The sequence below is a fragment of the Labeo rohita genome, chromosome 5, assembly GCF_022985175.1.
Source record: "Labeo rohita strain BAU-BD-2019 chromosome 5, IGBB_LRoh.1.0, whole genome shotgun sequence".
NCBI classification, from domain to species: Eukaryota; Metazoa; Chordata; class Actinopteri; order Cypriniformes; family Cyprinidae; genus Labeo; species Labeo rohita.
This window is the reverse complement of record NC_066873.1, coordinates 11,488,084-11,515,903: the sequence shown is the minus strand read 5'-3', so window position 1 is coordinate 11,515,903 and position 27,820 is coordinate 11,488,084. Positions and strand designations below refer to the sequence as shown.

General features: G+C 35.7%; 1 protein-coding gene across 2 annotated transcripts in view; it reads right to left on the bottom strand.

The window, feature by feature from the left end:
- The window catches only part of LOC127165100 (rab effector Noc2), a 139,664-nt gene that overhangs the window by 67,574 nt on the left and 44,270 nt on the right, over positions 1-27,820 (bottom strand). For both annotated transcript variants that reach the window (XM_051109414.1, XM_051109415.1), the window contains exon 6: positions 17,228-17,390. In XM_051109414.1, the coding sequence (XP_050965371.1) occupies positions 17,228-17,390 (163 nt within the window). The remainder of the gene's footprint in view (positions 1-17,227; positions 17,391-27,820) is intronic.

Here is a 27,820-nt window from a genome sequence, read left to right as displayed (position 1 = left end):
TATTGTATATTATTGTATTGTATTGTCTTTCCTGTGACAGGATGATGAGAAGCCACAAGAGCCACAAGTTTTATGTTGATTTTATGTTCTTTTTAAAATAAGTCTCTTCTGCTCATCAAGCCTGCATTTATTTGATCCAAAGTACAGCACAAAGTACTATTTAAAATAACTGTTTACTATTTGAATATATTTTAAAATGTAATTTATTACTGTGATTTCAAAACATCATTACTTCAGTCACATTAATCTTCAGAAATCATTCTAATATTCTGATTTGCTGCTCAAAAAAAAAAAAAACATTTCTTTTTCTTATTATTATTATGTAAACATAAACAAACATTATTATGTAAACTGAACAGTTTCTTTGATGAATAGCAAGTTCAGAAGAACAGCATTTATCTGAAATAGAAAACTTTTGTAACATTATAAATGTTTTTATCATCACTTTTGAATAATTTAATAATCATCATCCTTGCTAAATAAAAGTATTAATTTCTATAATTTCTCCCCCCGCCCACCCCCCAAAAAAATTACTGACTCAAAGGATTGAATGGTATAGTGTATAACGTAACAAATGCTTTTTATTTCAGATAAATGTTGATCTTAAGATCTTTCTATTCATTAAAGAATATGCTCTAATATGCTAATATTATATATATATAATATTAGCATATTAGAGTGATTTCTGAAGCATCATGTGACACTGAAGACTGGAATAATGATGCTAAAAATGTAGCTTTAAACACAGCTTTAATACATTTAAAATATATTCAAATCGAAAGCAGTTATCTTAAATAGTAGAAACATTTCACAATATGACTGGTTTTGCTGTATTTTGAATACATTAAGTGCAGGTTTGGTGAGCAGAAGAGACTTCTTTAAAAAAACATTAAAAATCTTACTGTTCAAAAACTTTTGACTGGGAGTGTACATACGAATAATAATAGCCAGGGATGCACTCTTACAACCATCTACAACATGTTATAATGTTAAAAACTAAAACACAAATATTGTCAATTCACCAATGGTCAAAATTCATTGATTGCAAACTGCTCTGAAACTGCAGTGCTGTTAAACGTGCAACGGCACCATATTTTGTCTTTGAAACATGGAGCACTCATTTAACTGAACTACAGCCTTTTAAAGTTTAATAATGACATGTCCATATTGTGGCGACTCTGTTCTTCCATCCTAAACTTTAAGACCACTTATAATCATTAAGAATTTTGTTATACTATTAAAGACTTTCTATGGCCTTAAACTTAACCAAATCAAATTGAAGACATTTTAAGACTTAAGATCCCACAGAAACCCTGAGGTCTGTCTGAAAACAAACTCGCATTTACAAGGTACCAAGTTGACATAGCAAGTGCTTTTGAGAAGGAAAATCACTGGATTTGTTACAAGGTTAGTGAGATCAAGTCTTTAAAAGAGGCTACTCATTCTCCCTCCAGAATGAACTGCAATATTTATCAAACCTTGAGGTCTAGTCAAAGGTCAAAGGCTACACAAGACTATTATTAGAGTCTCCGCTAGCATATTTCCCTGCCTAAACAGCTAAAAACAAACACACTGATGAATCAATTTATTGTACTGGAATCTAGCTGTCAACATTATTTAACAGCTTCTTCCTGGAAACCATTCGGATAATTAACGGAGAAGTCCACTTCCAGAACAAAAATTGACAAATAATGTACTCATCCCCTTGTCATCCAAGATGTTCGTGTCTTTTTTTCTTCAGCCATAAATAAAGTATGTTTTTTGAGGGAAACATTTCAGGATTTTTCTCCATATAATGGACCGATATGGTGCCCCGATTTTGAACTTCCAAAATGCAGTTTAAATGTTTCAAACGATCCCAAATGCAGTTGTAAACGATCCCAGCCGAGGAAGAAGGGTCTTATCTAGTGAAACGATCGGTTATTGTCTTTTAAAAAAAACAACAACTATTTAAATACTTTTTGATCTCAACCGCTCGTCTTGTCTTGCTCTCCCTGAACGGTGTGTATTCTGCCTCAAGACAGTTAGGGTATGTCGAATAACTCGTATTTTCTCCCTCAACTTCAAAAATCATTTCAAAATCATCCTACATCGCTGCAGAAGTACCGACAGTCTTTGCAAAGTGAACATGCAAAGAAGATCAAACACCCTTAACAAAAAAGGTAAAACAGTGATACAGGACGATTTTGATGTTGAGGGAGAACATGAGATGGGTGTTTTATCGACATGAATCAGAACAAAAACAGTTTCGGCAAAGTGAGACAAGACAAGCGTTTGACATTAAAAAGTATATAAATTGTATTATTTTTTTCTTTCTCAGCTGGGATCATTTACAACCGCATATGGGATCGTTTGAAGCCGCATTTAAACTGCATTTTGAAAGTTCAAATTGGGGCACCATATCAGTCCACTATATGGAGAAAAATCCTGAAATGTTTCCCTCAAAAAAGAAAGAAACACATGAACATCTTGGATGACAAGGGGGTGAGTAAATTATCTGTCAATTTTTGTTTTTGGAAGTGGACTTCTCATTTAAGACAACCAATAATACCAACCTATTTTACAGAACTAAAATCTGTAAAAATGCTGAAAATGAGTCCTGACTACACTGATATTTCATGTAAACCAACAAAAAATTAAATAATACAGGACAGTATTAATATTTCTGCTCAGACACCAGCTGTAAGTAAGACACCTACAGATGAATGTAATTTCCTTCCGCCTCCTGATATTCTGCAACATGCAGTCACATTATGAGCAATGACAGCAGAGGCCAGACAACAGAATGAAGAAAAACTAACCTCTGCTAGGGGCCGCAGTACTTCAGCTGACAGTACTTCAGCCAACTGAAATGTCACTAGACTTACAGTTAAAGGTCTCAGCAAATATGAAGTGATTGTTTACTTCTAGTCAAACAGAGACAGTAATCCACAGGGCCTCAGTCATGAAGCAGACATATGGAGACGGGGAAATTAATGTGGAGTTAATTGTTTTTTGTATCCTTACTTCAGTCTGTCTTTAACATTAAACAGTGGATTACTGACACCGTGTACTTAGGGATACTTTTCTGTTAAAGGAGAAGTCCACTTTCAGAACTAAAATTTACAGATAGTGTACTCACCCCCATGTCATCCAAGATGTTCATGTCTTCCTTTCTTCAGTCGTAAAGAAATTATGTTTTTAAGGAAAACATTTCAGGATTTTTCTCCATATAATGGACTTCTAAGGTGCCCCGAGTTGAACTTCCAAAATGCAGTTTAAATGCGGCTTCAAACGATCCCAAATGCGGTTGTAAACGATCCCAGCCGAGGAAGAAGGGTCTTATCTAGCGAAACGATAGGTTATTTTCATAAAAATAATACAATTTATATACTTTTTAATGTCAAACGCTCGTCTTGTCTCGCTCTGCCTCCGGTTCAATACAGTTGAGTTATGTCGAAAAACTCATCTCATGTTCTCCCTAAACTTCAAAATCGCTGTTTTACCTTTTTGTTAAGGGTGTTTGATCTTCTTTGCATGTTTACTTTGCCAAAACTGGGTCAGTACTTCTGCAGGATGGTTTTTAAAAATTTTTTGAAGTTGAGAGAGAAAATACGATTGGAGTTTTTCGACATACCCTAACTGTCTTGAACCAGAATACACAGAGCAGGCAGAGCAAGACAAGACGAGCGTTTGAGACCAAAAAATATTTAAATTGTATTTTTTTTAAATGAAAATAACCAATCGTTTCGCTAGATAAGACCCTTCTTGCTCGGCTGTGATCATTTACAACCACATTTGGGATCGTTTGAAGCCGCATTTAAACAGTATTTTGGAAGTTCAAACTCGGGGCACCATATCAATCCATTATACGGAGACAAATCCTGAAATGTTTTCCCTCAAAAAACAATTTCATTACAACTGAAGAAAGAAAGACATGAACATCTTGGATGACAAGGGGGTGAGTACCTTATCTGTAATTTTTTAAAGCTGCTCTGATGTAAATTTTCGAATTCATGAAAATGTTCATATTTTCAAAATGTTAGTTTCAAAATGTAGCTGTGTTGATAACTGTAAAACACAGTGCTTGTCACTGTCACTATTTACCCAGCAGTAAATAGAGGAAGGGCGGGACAAATACCAACCAACCATCCTACTTGTACAACGACTGCAACAACGACTGGAAAAACGCTGTCACCAAGGCATTTTCAAGCGCCACCAGCCGGTCATTTTAAGAAGAGCGCCTGACATTTTTTCAGCTGGCTAAAAACTCCTTGGTGGACACGTGTTATTGAATATTTATTTTAAGGCATATGGCCTATTAGTCTTTTATGCATTTATGCAATATACTGGAGTCAAACCTGAGAGAGTAAACCAGAATATTCCACTGCGTTCCTGGAAACGCAATTTGTGTAGCTGTAATTCATAGGCGGGGATTATGCTAATTGTGAATGAGCTTGCGCTAGCGCCCTATTTACTAATGACTGGAATTCATTAACATTCTCATGTTTAACTAGCAAATCAAATCACGAAGCGTTTGTGAATCCGTAGGAGTTTTCTGGAAGGTCTATTTTACGTGCAATTACTCAGAATTTACTCATATATTTACGCAAGTTTCATGAATGAGCCCCAATGTGTGTACTTTTTGTGTAAATATTATAAAGCACAATGACTTTTTCAAGATAAAAATAATTTTCTTTCAGATTACACCATTTGACAGTTATCCAGGGAACTATACTTGTGTACAGTAATAAAAAGGTTTTTATTTTATGACATCCATTGACCTTGACGCACAGTTGTGAGGGTCTACAGGGGTCCGCCCTGTGATATAAATTTGATAACTTTATGGTTTTCTTGTCACATGACAACAAAATGACTTCCTGCATATTAGTTACATCCTACATCGGATGATATGTGCTGTGGAAGTAAATCATATAAGGGCCCTGACGACACTGAAAAGCCAGCAGAGATTTACAACAGAGGGTGACCTTTGGCGGAGACAACAGAAATGATTGCATAGTGCTGTAAATGAAATACCTGTTTCTGAGCCAACCATGCAACCACACTAAGCCTTGGGAGAATTTGATTTTCTAGACCAAATCAAACCTAGTGACTCATCACATATCTGTTGTCAGCTCTATCAGTAAGCCAGAATATTTAGCAAAAGCCTGCTTACGGAAACAATGTCCATGTCAGAGGTGAACTTGCTTGAGTTCAAGACACAAACAGGCATGATGACCTTCTGAACTCACTGTGTGCAAATGTGGTTCAAGCCAAACAATACATCAATAACAGCCAAACTTTTTCATAAGATTATACATTCTCACCCCCACATGCCCTCAGGAGATCATTTCAGTAGATACTGTAGATCACTATACATACTGACATCATTCTTCAGAAATCATTCTAATATGCTGACTTGGAGTCAACTTGTTGAAAACAGTTAGTGCGGTTAGTGCGCGGACATATAGCACAACTGTGCTTGCGGTGACCCGAGTTCGAATCCCGTCTCGAGGTCCTTTGCCGATCCCGCTCCCCTCTCTCCACCCAGTACTTTCCTGTCATCTCTCTACTGTCCTGTCCATTAAAGGCCCAAAAAAGCCCAAAAATATAACTAAAAAAAAAAAAAAAAAAAAAAAAAAGAAAACAGTTGTGCTTCTACCACAATACATTTTTTCAGGACTCTCTGATTAATAGAAAGTTCAAAAGAACTGTATATATTTTATATATATTTTTAACATTATAAATGTCTTCACTGTCATTTTTGAATCATTGAATGCATCGTTGCCTAATAAAATAATTATTTACTTTGACTCTAAACTTATGAACACTAGTGTACGTACCTTTTTGGAGGCTGTTGCACCTATTTTTTAGAGTGTATAGTCTATAGTTTTAATACATACATCTCCGCACAGGAAATGAAAAGGCATAACTCTGATAATACACATAAATGTCACAGTGCTGATACATGAGAAAGCAGGAAACAAGAAATGTCTTCTGCACTGATTTAGGGGAATAATTTAATTCTCTGATTTGGTAAGATTAAATTCAATTCCAGAATCAATACATTCTTAAGTGAAGAACAGTGCACTTCTATAGCGTGTAACTGAAGTATTTACAACCTTTAACACTTGGAGACACTTCAAGACACTGGATAAAATGTGTTTACAAGTAATACGATTTTTTAATAATCTAAATAATAAATTTTGACCTCTCTAAATACCCAAAAAATAACATTCTGGTCCATTTTTTATACTATCTGAAGAATATCTAATGATGACTCTTTTCATTTTAGGCTTTTTATTTCTGGGAAAAAACAATCACAGTCTTTTCTGAATGCATTAGTCACAAACACACACACACATGCACACACACACACATGTTTGTTTTTGTGAATTGTGGGGACTTTCCATAGACTTCTATAGATTTTATACTGACCAAACTATATTGTCTATCCCCTAACCCTAAACCTAGCCCTCACAGAAAACATGTTTGCATCGTTACACTTTCAGATAAACATCATTTACTATTTTTAATCATTTTTTAACATTGTGTCAAATGTCAAAAATTTCAGGTTTTACTATCCTTGTGGGGACATTTGGTCCCCACAATGTAGCAAAAACAAGTACACAAACCCACACACATCCATGTTTTATGGAGACATTCCACAGATGTAATATATATATATATATATATATATATATATGAAGAGTTCAGATGCAAAACCAGCTAAAAGCCATCTCGGTCAAAAATGAGAAAATGATACTGAGTGAATGCTCCTGACACATTGTATATGTCCATCAAATACTTTTACTTCAGACTCGCTAAATTCCAGCCTCAGCCCAATCAGAAGTACGTTACATAGAAACCTACACAAAGTAGCCAGAAAGACATGCTAATTTTAAAGAAATACGTCAGACGGATTTAAACTAGATGGAGGCTTTTGCATCTGAACTCTCCTGGCAAACTCTTGCAAATATATCTGAACTCTAGAGCATTCCCACAATATATGGCCATGATTACCTTCATTCGAGATGCACAATCTTTATCAGATTGCATTTTTGCTTGTATATCTCTTCTTCAAATTTTCTACAAGTTGAGAAATATGTTGTCTTCCCCCTAAATATGTGAAAAAAATCTCCTCTTTTGGAGATCCCAGTTGCACACAGTTTGAAGTCTTGGGACCAGGGCCGTACCCACCATTGAGGTCCCCGGTATTTTTTTCCAGCTCGATGCCTCACAGTTATAAAGTGCAAGATGTAAGTAGCTAAACCAAATATTTCCTATTTGACCGCTGTTTTACAATAGAAATGTTAAACAGTTGACAGAAATGTTCAGGGATGTAAACTAATAAATTGTCTAATTTCGCTATTTAGATTTATGTATGCGATTAGGCTCATGTACTATTTCATAACTGTCAATGTGACGAGGCAAGTGACAATAATGAATCTGTTTTCATCATATAGGATTAATAAAATGAGTGTACATATTGTGAATGAATTTAATAAACTCAGTTATAATTAACCTGGTAGCTTTCAGTAAAATCACTTGTCTAAAATGATTAAACATGAATATCAGCTGACCCAATATTTACATTCCTCACTTACACAGACGGCAATGAAAAGACTGTATTAGTCAAAGCTCAGCTTTGGGAAGGAAATAGATACAGGGAAAGAGAGAGAGACTGCGATAAAGCAAGAAGGTGATGGAGATGAGAGAAGAAGTGCAGGTAGGGATTAGCATTATTACAATCATGGTATTTCCACAGAGATTCATGATCTTTGTTAACTGCAGTGGAAACTGTAGGCTCAATTTAACAACACCACAAACACTATATATACATTTTGTCATAACACTATTACTGAGTAAACATATTTTTGTAAATACAAAGTCCACTTCCAAAATAAATATTCACATATAATGTACTCACCCCCTTGTCATCCAAGATGTTCATGTCTTTCTTTCTTCAGTTGTAAAGAAATTATGTTTTTTGAGGAAAACATTTCAGTATTTTTCTCCATATAGTGGACTTCTATGGTGCCTCGATTTTGAACTTCCAAAATGCAGTTTAAATGCAGCTTCAAACGATCCCAAATGCGGTTGTAAACAATGCCAAGAAGGTCTTATCTAGCGTAACGATTGGTTATTTTCATAAAAATAATACAATTTATATACCGTGTCAAAAGCTCGCCTTGTCTTACTCTGCCTGGGCTGTTTTTTTCCGTTTCATGACAGTTAGGGTTTGTCGAAAAACTCCCATCTCATGTTCTGCCTCAACTTCAAAATCATCCTATATCACTGTTTTAACTTTTTTGTTAAGGGTGTTTGATCTTCTTTGCATGTTCACTTTGCTGGTTGAGGGAGAAAATACATTTGGAGTTTTTCGACATACCCTAACTGTCTTGAGCCAGAATACACAAAGTTCAGGGAGAGCAAGACAAGACGAGCGTTTGAGATTAAAAATTATTTAAATTGTAATTTTTTTAATGAAAATAACTGATCGTTTCGCTAGATAAGACCCTTCTTCCTCGGCTGTGATCATTTACAACCGCATTTGGGATCGTTTGGAGCCGCATTTAAACTGCATTTGAAAGTTCAAAGTCGGGGCACCATATCAGTCCATTATATGGAGAAAAGGGGGGTGAGTACATTATATGTGAATCTTTAACAAACAACATGCCAAGAATGATCTGAGATTTTTTACATTTGTATCACTCAGGGTTTTGCACATTTCATACATTGAAAAATACATTTCATCCTTGTAATATTTCTTAATTAAAACCATTCCTGTTTGGGATGTTACTGAGTATTGTCAAAAATAAACAAACTATATCTTCTCTATTTCCAGTTTGTAGCGTGGATCATTAATTGCAATATTTAATCTGATTCTCCTGTTAAACAATCTGTTATCTTGAAAAACAATTTATGCTACTACTGCCTGCTGACTTGGTTTTAAGCCTATTGTTATCAATTTACAAGCCTTAAAACATCTTAAAATGCACACATGTAGGTCAGGAAAATCAAAATTTTCTTGGGGGAGCATGCCCGCAAATCCCACCAATCTCCATTTTGGGACCTCTGTATTTATAAAACCTGCGTACGGCCCTGCTTTGGACAATCAGTTCTCTAAAGCTTTTGTAGCATTCAGATGTGTATCTATCTATACCTGGACTATTGCCAGCTTTTAATCATGCTACTGATGCATTTCCATTTCTGTAATTTCTTTTGTTAAGCTGGCACTCTGCACTTTAGTTACTGCTGGCAGGTTTAATGAATTAAGAAAATGCAGTACATGCTGCTCATTTTGCATTGTTGGTTGCAAATGTAGTTCTATAATAAACGTCAAAACTCCAGTGTATCTCTTCCAGTTGGTTTGAGGGTTCCCGATTTTACAGACTGTTGAATGTGGTTGTTGTGTTTTTTTTTTAATTGCAGATTTTCATTTCCTCCCCAATAAATAAACCAAAAAGCAGGGATGGCTTATAAAGGCTGACTAACGTGGTTGATTACAGTAATATTTTGAGCATCTTAAGCATTAAACCATCCGACTAGCTGATATTGAGAATATGTGACACTAAAAAAAAAAATATTAAAAAATAAAATAAAATAAAATAAAATAAAATGATCTAATACAATTACAAATACAATTAACATAAATTAGAAACAAAAATTATGGGGAACTCAAAGCTGAAAAGTCCCTCAATACAAGATGGGTTGCAAAGTCAGTCTGCTCATACAAAATGAGAATCATCACTGTCTTAGACTCCCCTGTGATCAGTAATTTCTAAATAAGAGCTCTTTGCCCATCCGACTGGCACATTATCATCCCAAATCTGTTATGGCTGCCAGATGCAGGATTTTCATGAAATTCCAATGAGCTGTATTTTACAAATTTACATACATTTAGCCTGATTAACCCTCCAGAATTAATTCCTAAGTATATAGAAATGATTCTGGCAGGCAGAGAAAGAGGAGGATCAATGCTGATGAAGAAAAACAGCTGAAGATGTAGAGGTGTTATCTAAATTTTCGACAGTATTTTCTGTAGCACTGACAGTGTTTGATGCTAAAAGCTTATGGCAGATAAGACTGTATCTGTAAGGTGCGTCTATTTCCAGAATAATTACTGAAAGATTGCTTTTTATTCAAATGGATGACTTTGAGTCTTGTAAAACAACTTTACCAAGCAGAACTTAAAATGAAAAAGTTTAATTTACAAAATCACTGTTTAAATCTGAAAGTAGCCGAGTACGTTTAGATAATCTTCATTCTCCTTTCTGTCCCCCCCGAGCATCTGGGATGGAAAGTGCTTCACCTGCATGTCCAATCACATCAGACTGAGTGAAACTTTACCTAATCTAACCATCAGCTGAACAGAAGGATATTTAAAGCACATCTTGCTCTGTTACAATTGTTCAGACGTGATGATTTTGACCTGTCAGCCTTAAAGGATCTTCCAGATTCAATACAAGTTAAGCCCTATTGACGGCATCTGTAGCGAACTGACGGATCTGCAGAGGATTTAACTGCAGAAATGTGAAGCTTGCAGTTTGTTAAAGTACCTTCTTTAATTCCAATCCAATACGTTTCTTTTGCATTTACAAACTGAATAAATTTGTCGTCATCTAATCTACAATAAGCCAGAGATGACATAAACCTGATTTTTTATCCCTGAAGCATTTCTTTAAATACAATTTTCTTGATCTCTGCAAACATGCTCTGTTTCATCATTCCAACAAGGTCAATACCAGATTTAATAATATTCCATCAATGTTATTGCACCTGTTCATGGGGAGAAAAAAATAGATACATTTACTCTGTGCAGGCTGTGTCAATACTATTACAAGAAAGATGAAACAACATAAAACATTCCAAAATAGCTTCACAAATAAAGGTTTTGTTTTTGTCTTCCATTATTCTATTAAGAATGTTTTATTATAATTAATATCAATAGTTAACATCTATGTACTGATTTAACCTTCTCTTCTGAAGGTCTAGTGTAGCTACAAAGGGTCAGATTGACCCCGCATGACAAATCACAGCCTATGAGTCACAATCTGTTGTTTGTAACCGAGTGTGTATGCAAGACGGTGATGGTAAAGCATTTATACTGCCATTTTCAAATCACATTTGTTGGAGACTTTTCGGGTTGAAAAGCTTTGTTAAAAACTTTGGTAAAGGAATAATTTTTTAAAAGGTTCTGTCATTATTTACTCACTCTCAGAATGCTTCAAAGCTGTATGAACTCCTTTGAACTAGGGCTGGGCGATAAAACGATGACAACAGTTCGATAAATGCTCGATATAATTTTTAGGGGACAAAAGCGGAACAAAACAGTGCTACTCATTTGAAGCTCGCCACATGGACTGTTTATACGCTTGGCTCAAAGTTTAAACGCCAGCTCAGTGCAAGTTTACTAGAGCAGATGTGTTGGTCTGACTTGGTCATTTAAACTAGTTTAAAGCCAGATGAAACCGTGCTGACAAACAGGAGAAACACTGTCCACAACGATGCAGTCAGGCTTTTTCAATCTATAAATAACCATCATTTACCATGGATTTGCTGTAGTAACTCTTAACTGCATTGTATTGTGGCAGAAATGTGGGGCATTCATATCCAATTTATCATATTAACGTAGACATGTATTAAATGCATTAAAGGAGTAATGGAATTTATTGTTTTGTGTATTGTTTGTGCATTTATACTAAATGCATTTGGATTACCATTTTTCATATAAATACCTAGAACATATTTTTTTACCATGGTATTCAGGTGCTATATTTGTGGTTTTAACTGTGGTTATCATGATCTAAATGTATGCTACTACGGAAGACCAGTGGTTAATTTTAATAAAACTCAGACAGTTAGAATAATTAAATTACACCATATAGAAATAAAAAGGTTGTTATGATTTTTATAGATTCATAGATCTTTATGTTTGATAATGAACATAAATTAAATTTAAGAAAATCACCTTTAAAGTTGTCCAAATGAAGTTCTTAGCAATGCATATCACTAATCAAAAAAAAAGTTGTGATATATTTACGGTAGGAAATTTACAAAATATCTTTTTGGCATATAAAAGAAAAATCTATAATTCTGACCCATACAATGTATTTTTGACTATTACTACAAATATATCCCTGCTACTACTTAAGACTGGTTTTGTGGTGCAGGGTCACATATGGCATGTTTGTGTGCTGCTGCGCATCCCTGTGTGTGTAATAAGCCGAGGCAGGCAACAGTACATAAAGCAATCTTCAAAATTCTACCTGTAAGAAAATAAGGTCTGAAATAACATGAAAGCACAAAAATAAATAAATAAATAAAAATAAATTGGTAACACTTTAGTATAATGTAAAATTCTGACTACTAACTACATTGACCAAAATTATAAATGCAACACTTTTGTTTTTGCCCCCATTTTTTATGAGCTAAACTCAAAGATCTAAGACTTTTTCTATGTACACAAAAGGCCTATTTCTGTATGCTGGCCATGCAAGAACTGGGATGTTTCCAGCTTCCAGGAATTGTGTACAGATCCTTGCAACATGGGGCCGTGCATTATCATGCTGCCACATGAGGTGATGGTCGTGGATGAATGGCACAACAATGAGCCTCAGAATCTCGTCACAGTATCTCTGTGCATTCAAAATGCCATCAATAAAATGCACCTGTGTTCATTGCCCATAACATACACCTGCCCATACTATAAAACCACCGCCACCATGGGCCACTCGATCCACAACGTTGACATCAGCAAACCGCTCACCCACACGACACCATACACGCTGTCTGCCATCTGCCCTGTACAGTGAAAACTGGGATTCATCCGTGAAGAGAACACCTCTCCAAAGTGCCAGACACCATCAAACATGAGCATTTGCCCACTCAAGTCGGTTACTATGACGAACTGCAGTCAGGTCAAGACCCCGATGAGGACAACGAGCATGCAGATGAGCTTCCCTGAGATGGTTTCTGATAGTTTGTGCAGAAATTCTTTGGTTATGCAAACCGAATGTTGCAGCAGCTGTCCGGGTGGCTGGTCTCAGACGATCTTGGAGGTGAACATGCTGGATATGGATGTCCTGGGCTGGTGTGGTTACACATGGTCTGCGGTTGTGAGACTGGTTGGATGTACTGCCAAATTCTCTGAAACACCTTTGGAGATGGCTTATAATAGAAAAATGAACATTCAATTCACGGGCAACAGCTCTGGTGGACATTCCTGCAGTCAGCATGCCAATTGCACGCTCCCTCAAAACTTGCGACATCTGTGGCATTGTGCTGTGTGATGAAACTGCACATTTTAGAGTAGCCTTTTATTGTGGCCAGCCTAAGGCACACCTGTGCGACAATCATACTGTCTAATCTGCATCTTGATATGCCACACCTGTGAGGTGGATGGATTATCTCAGCAAAGGAGACGTGCTCACTAACACAGATTTAGACAAATTTGTGAACAATATTTGAGAGAAATAGGCCTTTTGTGTACATAGAAAAAGTCTTAGATCTTTGAGTTCGGCTCATGAAAAATGGGGACAAAAACAAAAGTGTTGTGTTTATAATTTTGGTCAGTGTAGTTACTTTTTAGCATGTCTATTATTAACATATTGGCTGTTTATTAGTACTTAAAAAGCTATTCTGCATGACCCTTTTCTGCATCCCTAATCCTACTCAATACCTCAACTTAACAACTACCTTACTAACTATTAAAAAACAGCAAATTAAGAGTTTATTGAGGCAAACGACATAGTTAATGGTTGGTTAATAGCGAGAACTGGACCTTAAAATAAAGTGTTGCTAAAAAACCTTTGAATTTTTGGTTTTTAGATGCACTATCCCTATCACTATCGAGTCTATTCTGGCTCAAAATTACAGTGGCAGTATGGAGAATCTCTAAAGCAATACTCTGATCTGAAGAACAATCTATAACGTAAGAAATCGAACCAAAAAAAAAAAAAGACATGAACTCAGGAAGCCAAACACCCCAAATATACCAATATACAGTCAAATATGGTTTCAATTCATTGCTGAACCTAAAATGCAAAAACCTCTGAAAAAGCCTTATTTGTAAGAGTGTATTTTATCAAAGGGTCAGGAAGGTGACGTTCCTGAATCAACATGTGTGCTTTTATCACGCTTCATTCAGTAACAGCCTCCGTTACGCTCATGCATAATAGCAGCAGCTGGTATAGAGGTATTACTCTACGTTAGTCCCACCAAAAGCCTTTCAGACCTCATTTATTCAGTCATCCTTTAAATGGACACAGTCAGAAAAGGTGTCCACCTCTACGACACTAATGCATCTCGTACACCTCTCGCTCTCAAGCACACGTGGATGGCACCACACCACACCACATTTGGTGCTCTAAGGCTGCTTTATCAAAAAAGGAAAAGAAACTCTCATGTCAACCACATATGAATTGCAGTCCAGGAACATATGAACAGATGTGCGCCTGCCAATGTGAAGCGTTCCATCCATACATCTTTGTAAAGCTATAAAGCACCACCATATGTGGAATTGATGAACGTTCCTGAACATCTTATTTGCATGTTGAAGATAATCAAATGCATGAGAAACTGTGTGACTGTAAACTCTGATGGGCCACAAGTTTTATTATACGTAATAAAATGATGATATATTGGTCCTTTGAGTGTCTTTACCATGAGACACAAAAGCGCTTGAGGGCTGTTGGTTCACATGCTGTAGGACCCCTTCTACTGCCTAATTCTTCTGATAAGTAAGCTTATCACACACTGCAGATGGGTCCATTTAATTCATGCCACGGCGAGTTTATTTTTACATATATTTCATTTTTCATCCTCCCTTAAATGCATTTCTGCAAGGTTAAGCAGAACTGTGCCTGGAAGCTAGGAGTGATTCAGCCTGAAATGAATGTAAGAGTGAATGTTTATTTGGAGGAGGGTTAAATGGGGTCACCTTAAGATGGCTGAGCTCATTAATAGCGTCACTGAATGGGATGTCCCAACTCAAGAACAGAAATGACTAAGAGGCATTTTAATAAGCTAACTGACCTTTAGATCTATAGACTCACCAGTATATTTAGATAACTGCTACAATGGCCTAATTACAGACACAGTACAGAGGTATAAAATGTTAGCTTAAAATCTCAAAGTGTGGGTACATGCTAGCAAAGTGCATAAGTCACACTTTAAAAATGAAAATTACCCCATGATTTACTGACCCTCAAGCCATCCTAGGTGTATAAGAATTTCTTCTCAGATGAGTGCAATCAGAGTTAAATTAAAAAATATCCTAGCACTTCCAAGTTTTGTAATGGCAGTGAATAACTGTTGAGATTCAGCAGTCCAACAGAAGTCCAATAAAGTGCATCCATCTATCATAAAAAGTACTCTACATGGCTCCAGGGGGTTAAAGAAGGTTACTTCTAAAACAAAAATGTACAGATAATTTATTCACCCCCTTGTCATCCAAGATGTTTATGTCTTTCTCTCTTCAGTCATGAAGAAATTATGTTTATTGAGGAAAACATTTCAGGTATTATCCCCATAAAGTGGATTCCTATGGTGCCCACAAGTTTTAACCTCCAAAATGCAGTTTCAATGCAGCTTCAAAGGGCTCTAAATGATCCCAGCTAAGGAAGATGGGTCTTATCCAGCCAAACGATCGACTATTTTCTAAAAAAAAAAAATAAATAAATAAAATAAAAACATTTGCGATGTGCATGCGTACTTTGTGCACTCCAGTTAGGGTATGTCGAAAAACTCCCATCTCATTTTCTCCTCCAACTTCAAAATCATCCCACATCGCTGTTTTACCTTTTTTTGTAAAGGGCATTTGACCTTCTTTGCACGTTCACTTTGTACACACTAAGTTGATACTTCTGCAGCGATGTAGGATGATTTTGAAGTTGGAGGAGAAAATGAGAGTTTTTCTAAAGGTTTTCTGAAGTGAATCGATGTGTTTGCGTTGCTGCAATTAGCTGCAACACACTTTCTGTACTGCTGTTGTAAATGGAGGAAAGATTTAAAGTTCTTCCACTTCTGAATGCAAAAGATTTAAGCAAAATGTATCTTTTAGTCAGAATTATTGAACTTCCATTGTTTGTTGCACTTCATTCTATTAAGTATGCCAAGTTCATTTGAAATGTTTAATATAATACTCATGTTTACTCACACTAATATAATGTAAACATACACTATCTGCATCTTGTGGCCACTGTATACTATTGAAACAGTATTTTAACGTTTACAGATTGGCCACATATACTTCTATTGAAAGTGCCCCAATGCAACCCAGATTTGTGCTTTTAAAAGGATGAACACATGGAAATAATATACATTTAATGGTCCAAACATGATAATTTCAGCTGTTCATTTTCAATGCTCTGTGCATTCCAGAATAGAATAGAATAGAATAGAATAGAAGTATTTTTTTAATGGTCCAAACATGAGAATTTCAGCTGTTCATTTTTTAATGCTCTGTGCATTCCAGGATAAAATAGAATAGAATAGAATAGAATAGTATTTTAATGGTCCAAACATGATAATTTCAGCTGTTCATTTTTAATGCTCTGTGCATTCCAGAATAGAATAGAACAGAATAGAATAGAAAATAGAATAGAATAGAATAGAATAGAATAGAAGTATTTTAATGGTCCAAACATGAGAATTTCAGCTGTTCATTTATTAAAGCTCTGTGCATTCCAGAATAGAATAGAATAGAATAGAAGTATTTTTAATGGTCTAAACATGAGAATTTCAGCCGATCATTTTTTAAAGCTCTGTGCATTCCGAATAGAATAGAATAGAATAGAATAGAATTACAAACAGAAAATAACAGAACAGAACCATTTTTAAATCGTCTAAACACAAAATTTTCAGCTGTTCATTTTTTAAAGCTCTATGCATTCTTCCAAATAGAACAGAATATAATACAACAGAACAGAACAGAACAGAATAGAATAGAATAGAATAGAATAGAATAGAATAGAATAGAAGCATTTTTAATGGTCCAAACATGAGAATTTCAGCTGTTCATTTTTAAAGCTCTGTGCATCCCAAATAGAATAGAATAGAATAGAATAGAATAGAATAGAATAGAATAGAAAAGAAGCATTTTTTTAATGGTCCAAACATGAGAATTTCAGCTGTTCATTTTTTAAAACTCTGTGCATTCCACATAGAATATAATAGAATAGAATAGGATAAAATAGAATAGAATAGAATAGAATAGAATAGAATAGAAGCATTAGCATCTAACCTTTGCTTTGAGCCCATGTGTAGGTGATTGGTGCACTCCTAGCCACCGGCAGTTGCTCTTCTCTTTCTAATACTGGCTTTCTGTTATCTAGAATTGAATCCTTAATGGGACGAATATGCTTTGGCAAGGCTTTGTAGAACCAGGCTCCAGAACGTTTCCACACCTTTGAAGAGTAGGGTAAAGGAAAACAAATTAAGCACAGCTCAGTATGGACCGATTTAAAGCAGGTACTTAAAAACATGCCGTTCTGACAGAATGCTCATCTGGAGATTCGAACACTGCCTTTAAACTTCCCACTATACCTTACATTACACCTTATCTTTAGTTCATGTTTAGTCTCCTATCCTGAAAAGTCTGACTTGCAGAGATGGACTAAAATGAACTCCCAAAACTTACTGCCAGATTTCGGAACATAAATTCATGAATCAGAGGTACAAGAGGAAGTGATGCTTGTCCTTCAAGAGTCACTCTCAACTTATCTGTCTATATAGCCTATAAAAAAAAACAAAAAAAAAAAAAAAAAAAAAAAAAAAAAAAAAAACTGTCTTCATGTATTTCACAACATGTCAGCTTGTTATTCTTATTAAGTCAGGGGCATTTTTTTAGGATTTTTTACCAAGCAAAGTCTCTGAGAACCTGACAAATTGTACTTCTGAGGACTCTAGGTAGGTTGCAGTTGAGGAAAATGGTGGCGCTGGAGACTAAACGGTTCCTGATGGTGTCACACCTAATTCTTCACCTTAATTTTCCTAATTCTTTTGCAGTTAACATGCATCTTTACTTCTCCACCTGTTTTTTCTGACCATGCAGACTCAACAAGCATTTCGCTGTCCAATGGTCAAGCCTTAACTTTGCAAATTTTTGTAATGCATTAGTATTGCATTCTTCTCATGGGCATTTAATAATTTGGACTTTTCAGTCTGGGTTAAATATCTTTTTTGGCTCATTTTATCTGTAAAAGAAAACATGCCTAATAATTATGCACACCTGAATCTAAGGAGTTTTTCACTTCCAGCCTTCACGGACAGTTATATATCACTTACAAATGATTAAATACAAAATTAATAGTAGTTATTAAGACTGTTGTGGTTTGGAATTGGTAAAATGTGCTTGGTAAAAAAACATGACCAGATTATCAACATGCCTAATAATTCTGCACACAGTGTACAGCTTTATGCCCAGCTGTTCAGCATGCTCTCAAACCCTGAAGTGTGTCATTTTTTTATGTTAAAATACTGTTAAAAACTCTTAGCAATCCCAGCTATATTCTGTTGTAACTTAGAGAATCGGTGGTAGGAGTATGTGGAAAACACGTTTGGAACCATTCATTATCTTGCCAATTCCATTTGGTGCTTTAATGGAGGTCTACTCAATATGTTTGAAAAATAGTTGTGCTCATTTGTTCATTTCAAACTACAGAAACCAACAGACCAGCAACTGCAATATCCAGCCATTCATTGACTTTCAAGGCAGTGGCACTTAATCAATTGACACACACCAAAAATTCAAACAATCCTTTCAAAACACATTACTCCTGTGAAACAACCACCGTAATGCTCTGGAGGTGTTCTGAGCACACTACAGTCTGGTGCCAGTCACTCTCATGGTGATATAACAGTGAGAGACTGCTGCTCGGCAGACCAGGCCCTGCTATAGCCAGGAAGACAATTAAGAATTGATGGACAGCAGGCTCTGAAATGTCAGGGCTGACAGCAGCTGCTGGAGTCTTGGCAGAGACCATCTCCCAGCTGTACCTGATCACTTACCATGTCCATTTGCACAACCACTGACCAGACAAAATAATGCAGATCTAGCTTGCAGGGTCAAACAATCACATAACATTAGATGGCCTTCCTTGTTTTGCATTGGATGTCACCTCTTGTTTTCTTTGCACACATCAAAAACTTTGAGCATACAGTAGATAAAGCAGCTTTTGTGTTTAGAGCAGAAGCCAAAAGCATGCAGGAAGCAACCATTTTGTATTCCCCAGGGCACCAATTTCTGCCACCCAGCAAGGAGAAAACGTTTATTTTAAACTACTAGTGCAATCAGTTCATTCGCAGTGAAAAAAATCACTTGCACAATCATGAATAAAGGGTGTGAACAGTCATTTTCCCAGTTTTATCAGTGGGAGATAACATGTAATTTAGAAAAATAATCCACTTTTGAAAGTGGAATGAGTGAATGCCATGAAAACCAGCTTGCAACGTCTGTTTCTGCCACCTTTTGAGTGTATAACCCCTGCGTGTTTATAGTAGCCTACATGTTGCTATCAGTGTGCAGTCTGATTCTAAATGGAAAAAAACAATGTACTTAGCAATAGAACAACATAAACCTACTGAAAATAATATCAATTTAAGCTGCTCTTGTGTTTTTCGAAACCACAAGATTAAAGAGAAGTAGATGTAAATTGAACTGACCAAAGAAAATGTTCCTTTGATACTAAAGTGGTACAATTTTCCTACAGCCTTTTCATTTTTATAAGCTCAAAACCTTCACTGACAGTGAAATGAAAGACATTATAAATGTACATTATGCATTAACATATGCAATGAATGACCATAGGGAAAAAATGCAAATACACCAATAGGCTTCCTGTGAAAAATGATGGAATAAAATTGACTAGATGACTGCCAGACTTCAATAAGAAAGATTTCACCTTCTAAATGACTATTTAAAAAGAGGAATTTACCAGAGAAGTCAACTGTGTTAAAAATACTTCCTCCTTTCCTAACCTAATATGCAGAGACAACTGGGTCGCTCTAAACACGAGTGCCATTTGTGTCTGTCATGTGTATGTGTGGGGGGAAATATTCATCATTCAGTTATTGTTAGTTACCACGCTTTCCCTTTTTACAGTAAACTGCCTAATCCATAAAAAAAAAAAAAATAGTATGTGCATAATTATGCTCAAAATATTTGAAAATTTATTAATTTACACTTAAATATAGGCCTACACCACTGTTCAAAAGCTTGGGATCCATAAGATTTTTGTTTTTATTTAATTTATTTTTTAAAGAAGTTTCTTATGCTCATCAAGGCTGCATTTATTTGATCAAAATCCAGAAAAGAAACTGTAATATTGTGAAATTCCAATTATTTCAATGCAAAATAACAGTTTTCTGTGTGAATATTTTTTTTTAAATGTAATTTATTCCTATGATGCAAAGCTGAAATTTCAGCATCATTGCTCCAGTCTTCAGTGTCACATAATCCTTCAGAAATCATTCTAACATGCTGATTTATTATTAATGTTGAAAACAGTGCTGCTTAGTATTTTGTTGAAACATGTAATACTTTTTTTCAGGATTCTTTAATAAATAAAAAGATAAAAAAAAGAACAGCATTAACAGATTAAAATCTTTTGTAACAATATAAACTACCATTTTAAAGTCTTATATTGTTGGAAAAGTTATTTCTATTTTTTAACTTTTTATTCATCACAGAATCCTAAAAAAAGAAACACACAAAAAAAAAAAAAAAACTAAGCAGCACAGCAGTTTCCAACACTGATGATAAATCAGCATATTAGAATGATTTCTGAAGGATCATGTGACACTGAAGACTGGAGCAAAGGCTGATGGAATAATTGTATTTTAAATATATTAAAACACAAAACAATTATTTTAAACTGTAACAGTATTTCACAATATTACTGTTTTTTCTGCATTTTTGATCAAGTAAATGCAGCCTTGATGAGCATAAGAGAATTATTTTTAAAAACATTAAAAATCTTACTGATCCCAAACTTTTGAATGTCAGTGTATTACTAATAAACTTTTTAGCTATTGAGATTAATTTATATATACACACATATCAATACAATACAATAAGTAATCAATTATTATATTTATTTCCACAAACCAACATGTCTAAACACTGTGACTCTATGGTAGTATTTAAACATTGCACTTTTTATTTATTTATTTATTTTTTAATTATTTATTTTTGCTTTTGTGCTTTGTGGACTGGATCTGTTTCAGCAAGCAAATGGCAGACGGGGGAGTTTTCAGAAAACAAATATTTTTGAGTTTAAGCTCACTAGAGGCCTAGAAACTACACATATCAGATTTAAATGACAGCTCAAGTCGTGAATGATGCAATGAGCATTCAATTAAAAAAATAAAGCACCACCTGTATCTAATACATCTCTGTCGCTTAAATCGTCACATTAAGACACATCATTGGGTGATTTGCGGCTCTTACTCCCCGAAATGGGGGAGGAGAGTGATGGTAAGAGACCATTTGGGAAATGTGTATGTGTTATTTCAAGGTCAGTGAGCAGTAGTGAAGATAAAACACGGAGGTAACTGTGTGTCTGTGTACATAAATATCTAGAGACTCATTATCTCCAGGCATATACCATAGGGAACGAAGCTCTCTTCTTCAATAAAAACACAAGGAGCATTCCATCATACCAAACACAAACTCACACAGACACACAGAGAGAGAGAGAGACTTAAACATCCATTGTCACATTTTTCATTGCAACTGAGGAGTCGTATTTCAGTATTGTTTTTTTAATGAAAATCTTTTACAGCTGGGAATGGAACCAGATTAAATGCATCCATACAATCCAATCTTCCACTTAATTAAAAAAATATACAGTATGTTAATCAATGGCTCCCAAGTTATGGGTTTACAGACAACAACAACAACAACAACAACAACAAAGCATTTAACCACATAATTGTTACTAGTTTCCATTTTATTTTATTTTATTTTAATTTTAAATAAATTAATTTTTTATTTTATTTTTTATTTTAGAATTAATAGATTCAGATGAAAAAGAAATATTAAGCTTACAGTAATAAAGGGCAAACATTTAGCAAAATAAGCTTTCTATATAAATGGCTGTTGCAGACCTCAGATGTGGCAAGACAAATTACATTGTGATAGGAAACACATGGGCTTTTATGGGAAAATGTATGACGTTGTTTCGGTCACATGACTGTACAACATTCATTAATGTCCACGGCTATAAGAGGGAAGCAAATTGCCTCTGTCATACAACCCAATAAATTACAGCTCGGAGCTGGATCAGATCCCATTGGCTAGAATGAGTTTTAGGGGTGTGGCCAGCAATATCAACCCATACTGTAGCTCTGCTCTTTTTTATTCTGTACCAGCGCCTCAGAGCTCAGGGGTGTTAAATGACTGAACATCTCGCAACTCACCTGATAAACATACTTTTGTCTTTAGCAATTACAGTGAGCATCACAATCCTCATCACACATTGTGCTAGCTAGCAATTTCTTTCTACACTGGACAAATTTAAGATATGATAAATGAAAGGCAAATCTCCCTGAACAATTTCCTTTTGGCATTTTAATTAGTCTTGTGATAGCATCGCTAATTTGAATGGGGAGGCAGCGTTTCGTGAAATTAGTTTTTGTGGCTGGTGGGCGCGCAACCACTGGTGACCAAAAGCACCGCTTGAGCCCTGTGCCCCGGGACAAATCAGCCAGAACTTCATTAGGCCACCCAGGACCAGAAAGTCTCATATGGACAAAGGCTTGTGGCGCAGACAGTTGGTGGTTGTAAATGCCAATCAAACCTGGGCCAAGTGTATTTGACGCAAAATTTTAAACGACATTCACACAGAAACGACACGATTATTTCATCATGTCATTCCAAACCCGTATGACTTTTACCTCTGTGGAACACCAAAAGCGAATTTTTGAAGAACATCCTGGTTGTTCTGTTCCATATAATGAAAGTGAAAGAAGACTGGGGTTTTCAAAATTCTATTTCATTCTAATATGCAGATTTGGAGATGAGGAAACATTTCTTAAAGAGATAGTTCACCAAAAAATAAAAATTCCTTTATGATTTACGCACCCTCAAGCATCCTAGGTGTATATGACTTTTTTTCTTTCATATGAATAAAATCAGAGTTATATTAACCCTTAAATGCATGACTGTTTCGCCAATCATCATCACATATCAGGGTCTTTCATGCATATTTCGTTACCTTTTGAAACACAGAAGGGTTTAATTTGTGTAGGTGATTGTACCATCGCTGTCATTGTCAGAGCGCACTTCCACAGTACATTCAGCTTCTCAACCATATTCACAAAACTATCATTTTATGACTTCAAAATTATTATTTTGATCACTGGCAGCTAATTCACCACATCCACCAACAAATGACAGTGACATTTATATTTTGTTGCATACAGTAGTTGCTCTGCAGTAAAGTCATTCAAACCAATTCAAATTTTGCTGAAGATATTCTTTTGTTTTATGCCTGCTATAATTATGAGTGAAACACCACATCATTATTGTCTATCAAACAGTGCCACCTCGAGGAATAAAGGTGAACAATATACTTGCACTATTACACACTCAGGGTCTCTAGCGACCCTATACAGTTCTTACAAAAATGAATCAGAAAACAGACATCCTTTTATATTTTATTATTTTTTTCTGGTTTTATTGTTCATAATGAATAGACTGAGGAATACTAAGAATGCTGATGTCAAACTTTTAAAAAATTAAAGCGGGAGAGGGTAGTAAATGACGTCCTGGGTCGCTAAATCCCGAGGTATGCATTTAAGCGTTTAAAAAAATGCCCTGGCTTTTCCAAGCTTTATAATGGCAGTGAATGGGTGCTGAGATTTTAAACTCCAGTAAAGTGCATCCAGTCATCATAAAAAGTACTCCATATGGCTCTGGGGGGTTAATAAAGACCTTCTGATGTAAATTGATGCATTTGTGTAAGAAAAATATCTGTATTTAGAACTTTCTAAACTATTACTGTTGTATGCACATTCCAGCAGATGACGTAAGACGTTGGCAGACTGTAAGCTCCGGTGAGAAGTGATGAACATGGAAGTGCAGAGAGCAAAACAAAACACTGGTCGCAAATTAGAAGTACAAAACGAGGATTTCGATACAAGTGTCAAAGGTTACCCCAAATTGGGCACCAAAACTATGTGGCCAAACAAAACAGAGGCAGAGTAAATACAAAAAGTTTAAAGTATGCTTGAATATTTATTTAAACTGGCCCAAAAATATATAAATCCAAACCCAAAATATAACAAGGAATAAACAAAACTAGGGAGAAAAAGGGTTTAATAATACAAAAACAATCTTTTCAAAACTAGCTTCAACAACAAAATACAAAAAAACACAATTAAAGAAAACAAAATGCTAACAGCCCTCAGACCACACTCTCCACTGCAGCAATAAACACAGACCTCCATTAAACATTGACACACACATTTATATTGGTGGGCGGCACCATTACCCCATGGGGAGGGACATACTTGCATACAACATTTTACACCTTTTCCCATACATATAGAATCAAGAAGAAACAGTGTATCAAAGCGTTGACAACAAACACTCTACTCAATAAAATGCAATAAAAGAGATCATTATCCCATGCACTGAACAGGAAATAACAGAAACAACTCGGCCGCGTTGTCCAAGAAACCCCCATGTTCAATTAACAATAGTAGAGTCCCCACCAAAGATTGCCGCCACTGTTTTCCCATAGAACCACTATGAGGCAGACAATACAACAAAGACAACAGGTATTTCATTTCCACTCATAATCATAATAAAGTTGTGTCAGTAAACAGTCTCTGTGGGTATGTGTGCATGCATTCATAAACTTAAGTCCATTTAATTGTGCGGTCCTTCTGTGACCATCACATTAAGCCAATAGAGACTGGTTTTCCTTTGCTGTAAACAATACTTGGTTCTCGCGAGACTAGTATAATCTCACCAGAGCCTACAATCATTCGCTGAAACGCCACTCTATCGTGAACACACGTACGACAGTTAGCAGAAGCTATAGATTCATTTTCATTAAAGGTGACCTATTATGGCCCTTTTTACAAGATGTAAAATAAGTCTCTGATGTCCCCAGAATGTTTATGTGAAGTTTTAGCTCAAAATACCTGACAGATAATTTTTTATATAGCTTTTTAAAATTGCCACTTTCATGGTATGAGCCAAACCGGGCCATTTTTGTGTTTGTCTGTTTAAATGCAAATGAGCTGGTGCTCCTGGCTCCCTCTTCAGAAGAGGGCGGAGCTTCAAGAGCCGGCAAAACTGGTCAGAAACTTTTAGTAGTGATGTTCAGCCTTATATGTTCGAACCAGAATTGGTTGTCAGCTGGTCTCATGGTATCATCGCATGCTATCACAAACATTATAAATCCCACTTGTGATTATGAGCTCTACAAATTCTAGCAGTCTACATCACATTGCTTTCATATGCAATTTTTAACTTCCACATTCCTATTTACAATCATTCTGGTAGCACATGAAGGCAGCATCAGTGAAAACAGACAACTGTAGCTTTAGCAACATTAGCCTTAGAGAGTACCAAGAAGCTCTTTCAGAAAGACAATTTGGAAAACAAACGTGTGATACTTTGTCTTTAGCTGACGCTCATGCATGAAGCATTGGTATTGATCCCTAAACATATATGGGACTTTACCATTTTTTCCCCAGGACATTTTCTTTAAAAATGAAATTTAACCACAGTGTCCTCAGCGGCTCAGATAGAGGGAGTCTATGGAGACTCCTATGTTCATTGGTGCATCCCACAACACAACACTTGTAATGCCTCTTTGGCGCTGACATTGTATTTCTCCAGCAGCTACAGTGACAAAGCAGTAATGGCGGACTGCTGCTTCTCACTCAGGGCTGTGTCTATGCTAATAGGGCAAAGACTGTCACAAATGGGCGGGGATTTTTCCCTGCGGTGACATCAAGGTAGGGAGAAATCTGGAATGGCTCGTTCTAAGAGACTGTTTTGATTTATTGGGATTATACAAAAAAAAAAGTGGGTGGATTTTTATCATAGGCTTGTTGTTTTCACACACTGTGGCCACGCAATTGTGTTCAGACGCCTTATAAAAGTGATTTTTGCATAATAGGTCCCCTTCAAGGAAAATAGTAGCCAGGGCATGCTTCTGAAATGCGCTTTTTGTCCATACTGTAAGAATGAAAGCCATATAGGTTTCAAAACAACATGAGAATGAGTAAATATTAACAGGATTTTCAGTTTTGGGTGAACAATTCCAAAAGAAAAAAAATTTGAAGCTCAAAGCACCTGCACTTTTCCATTCTCCCTCTAACAGAGATTTAGAATCCTACAGGAATAAATCAGCTCTGTGCCTGAGCTTTTAGTATCTGAGCTGCAGCATGAAAGGAAGCGTATTATAAAAAAAAAAAAAAAAGTGTGACACTGTTTATGCCTCAGGCCCGGCTCTTCTGGGTCCACATCATAAGGTGTAAGTGCCGAGGATAGGAAGGCATGCTCAAGCGGCGGCCAGCTGATAACACATTCTGCTGTGACCACCGCTTGACTGACAGCTGCATCCTTAAGCCTTTTGTTAGTGCAGAGTTTTACTGGGAATATAGTTAACAAGGAGTTTCCAAAAGGTCAAACTAATTCTCATACAGTTCAGCTCTCTGAAAATACAGTTCAGATAGAGTCACTGCTCATTATGATCGCCAAAATAGGTTTTTGATGTACATTGTTCAGCAGTGTAATTTGGAGTAATTAATCATTTAATCAAATTCTTTTATAGTTAAATATAATCTTTATTCGCATCCAGTGTTATTTCTGAAACAAGTTTTGATTATAAACAAACAGAAAAGCCTGAAAATAGCCCATTCTGATATAAAATTATGGAGATAAGTCTGTGAATAATGTGTATTAGTCATGAGCATGGCATTATTGGGTTATTTTCGTAATAGCAGGTTACATGCCACCATGCAGATCATGAATGAAGGTAATTACTGAATTAATGATTCGCAAGACTCCATTACAACACAGCAAGGCAGAGGGTAATTCTGCTACCTGTCAAATAGCTACAATGCGCACGATTACAGACACAGTGGCATCAGTGCACTTAATGTTTCTTTTGAATATTTTCAGTACAGCATGCTTTGAGATTACCACATCTTTGAGCTTGACTGGTTGATTAAAACTGCCACTACATTGATCTTAAGAAAAAAAAAGAAAAAAAAAAAATCCTATGACAGCTACAATATATGCAACTGAGACCATATAAAATAAATGGGGTACCTCTAAACAACATGAACAACAATCTGTTTACAAAATTAACACTTAGCAAGTGCAAATAATACAAACCAGCTATCCATTTATAATTTATATTAGAAACTTCAACACACAGTATGTGGATTAAATCACAAAATATATTGTCAGAACAAGGTTTTTTAATCTAAAGATGCTCTACTAAAAGCTGTAGCAACTCCATATTTACTCTTTTTTTTTTATAACTTCTTGACTGAACAGGATTTAATCATGCACACTGGTTCCACTCAATTGAAATTGAAGTTATTTGGACATGTCTAATTTTTTTTTTTTGTTTACTCAATTCACTTAAGTTCATCCAACATAAAGTATTTGGCTAGAGATAACATGCTTTCATTATGTCTGCTCATGATTAACTCTTAACTCGCCTTCAGCATTTTTGAAAAAAGTTGCCAGCCACCAACAGCATTTTTTGATCACTTTTCCTAAAATTGCATAGCCCCCAGTATTTTTTTATAAGAATATCTGAACATGCAATACATCAAAATAAAGAACAGAGCCTTTAAAAAA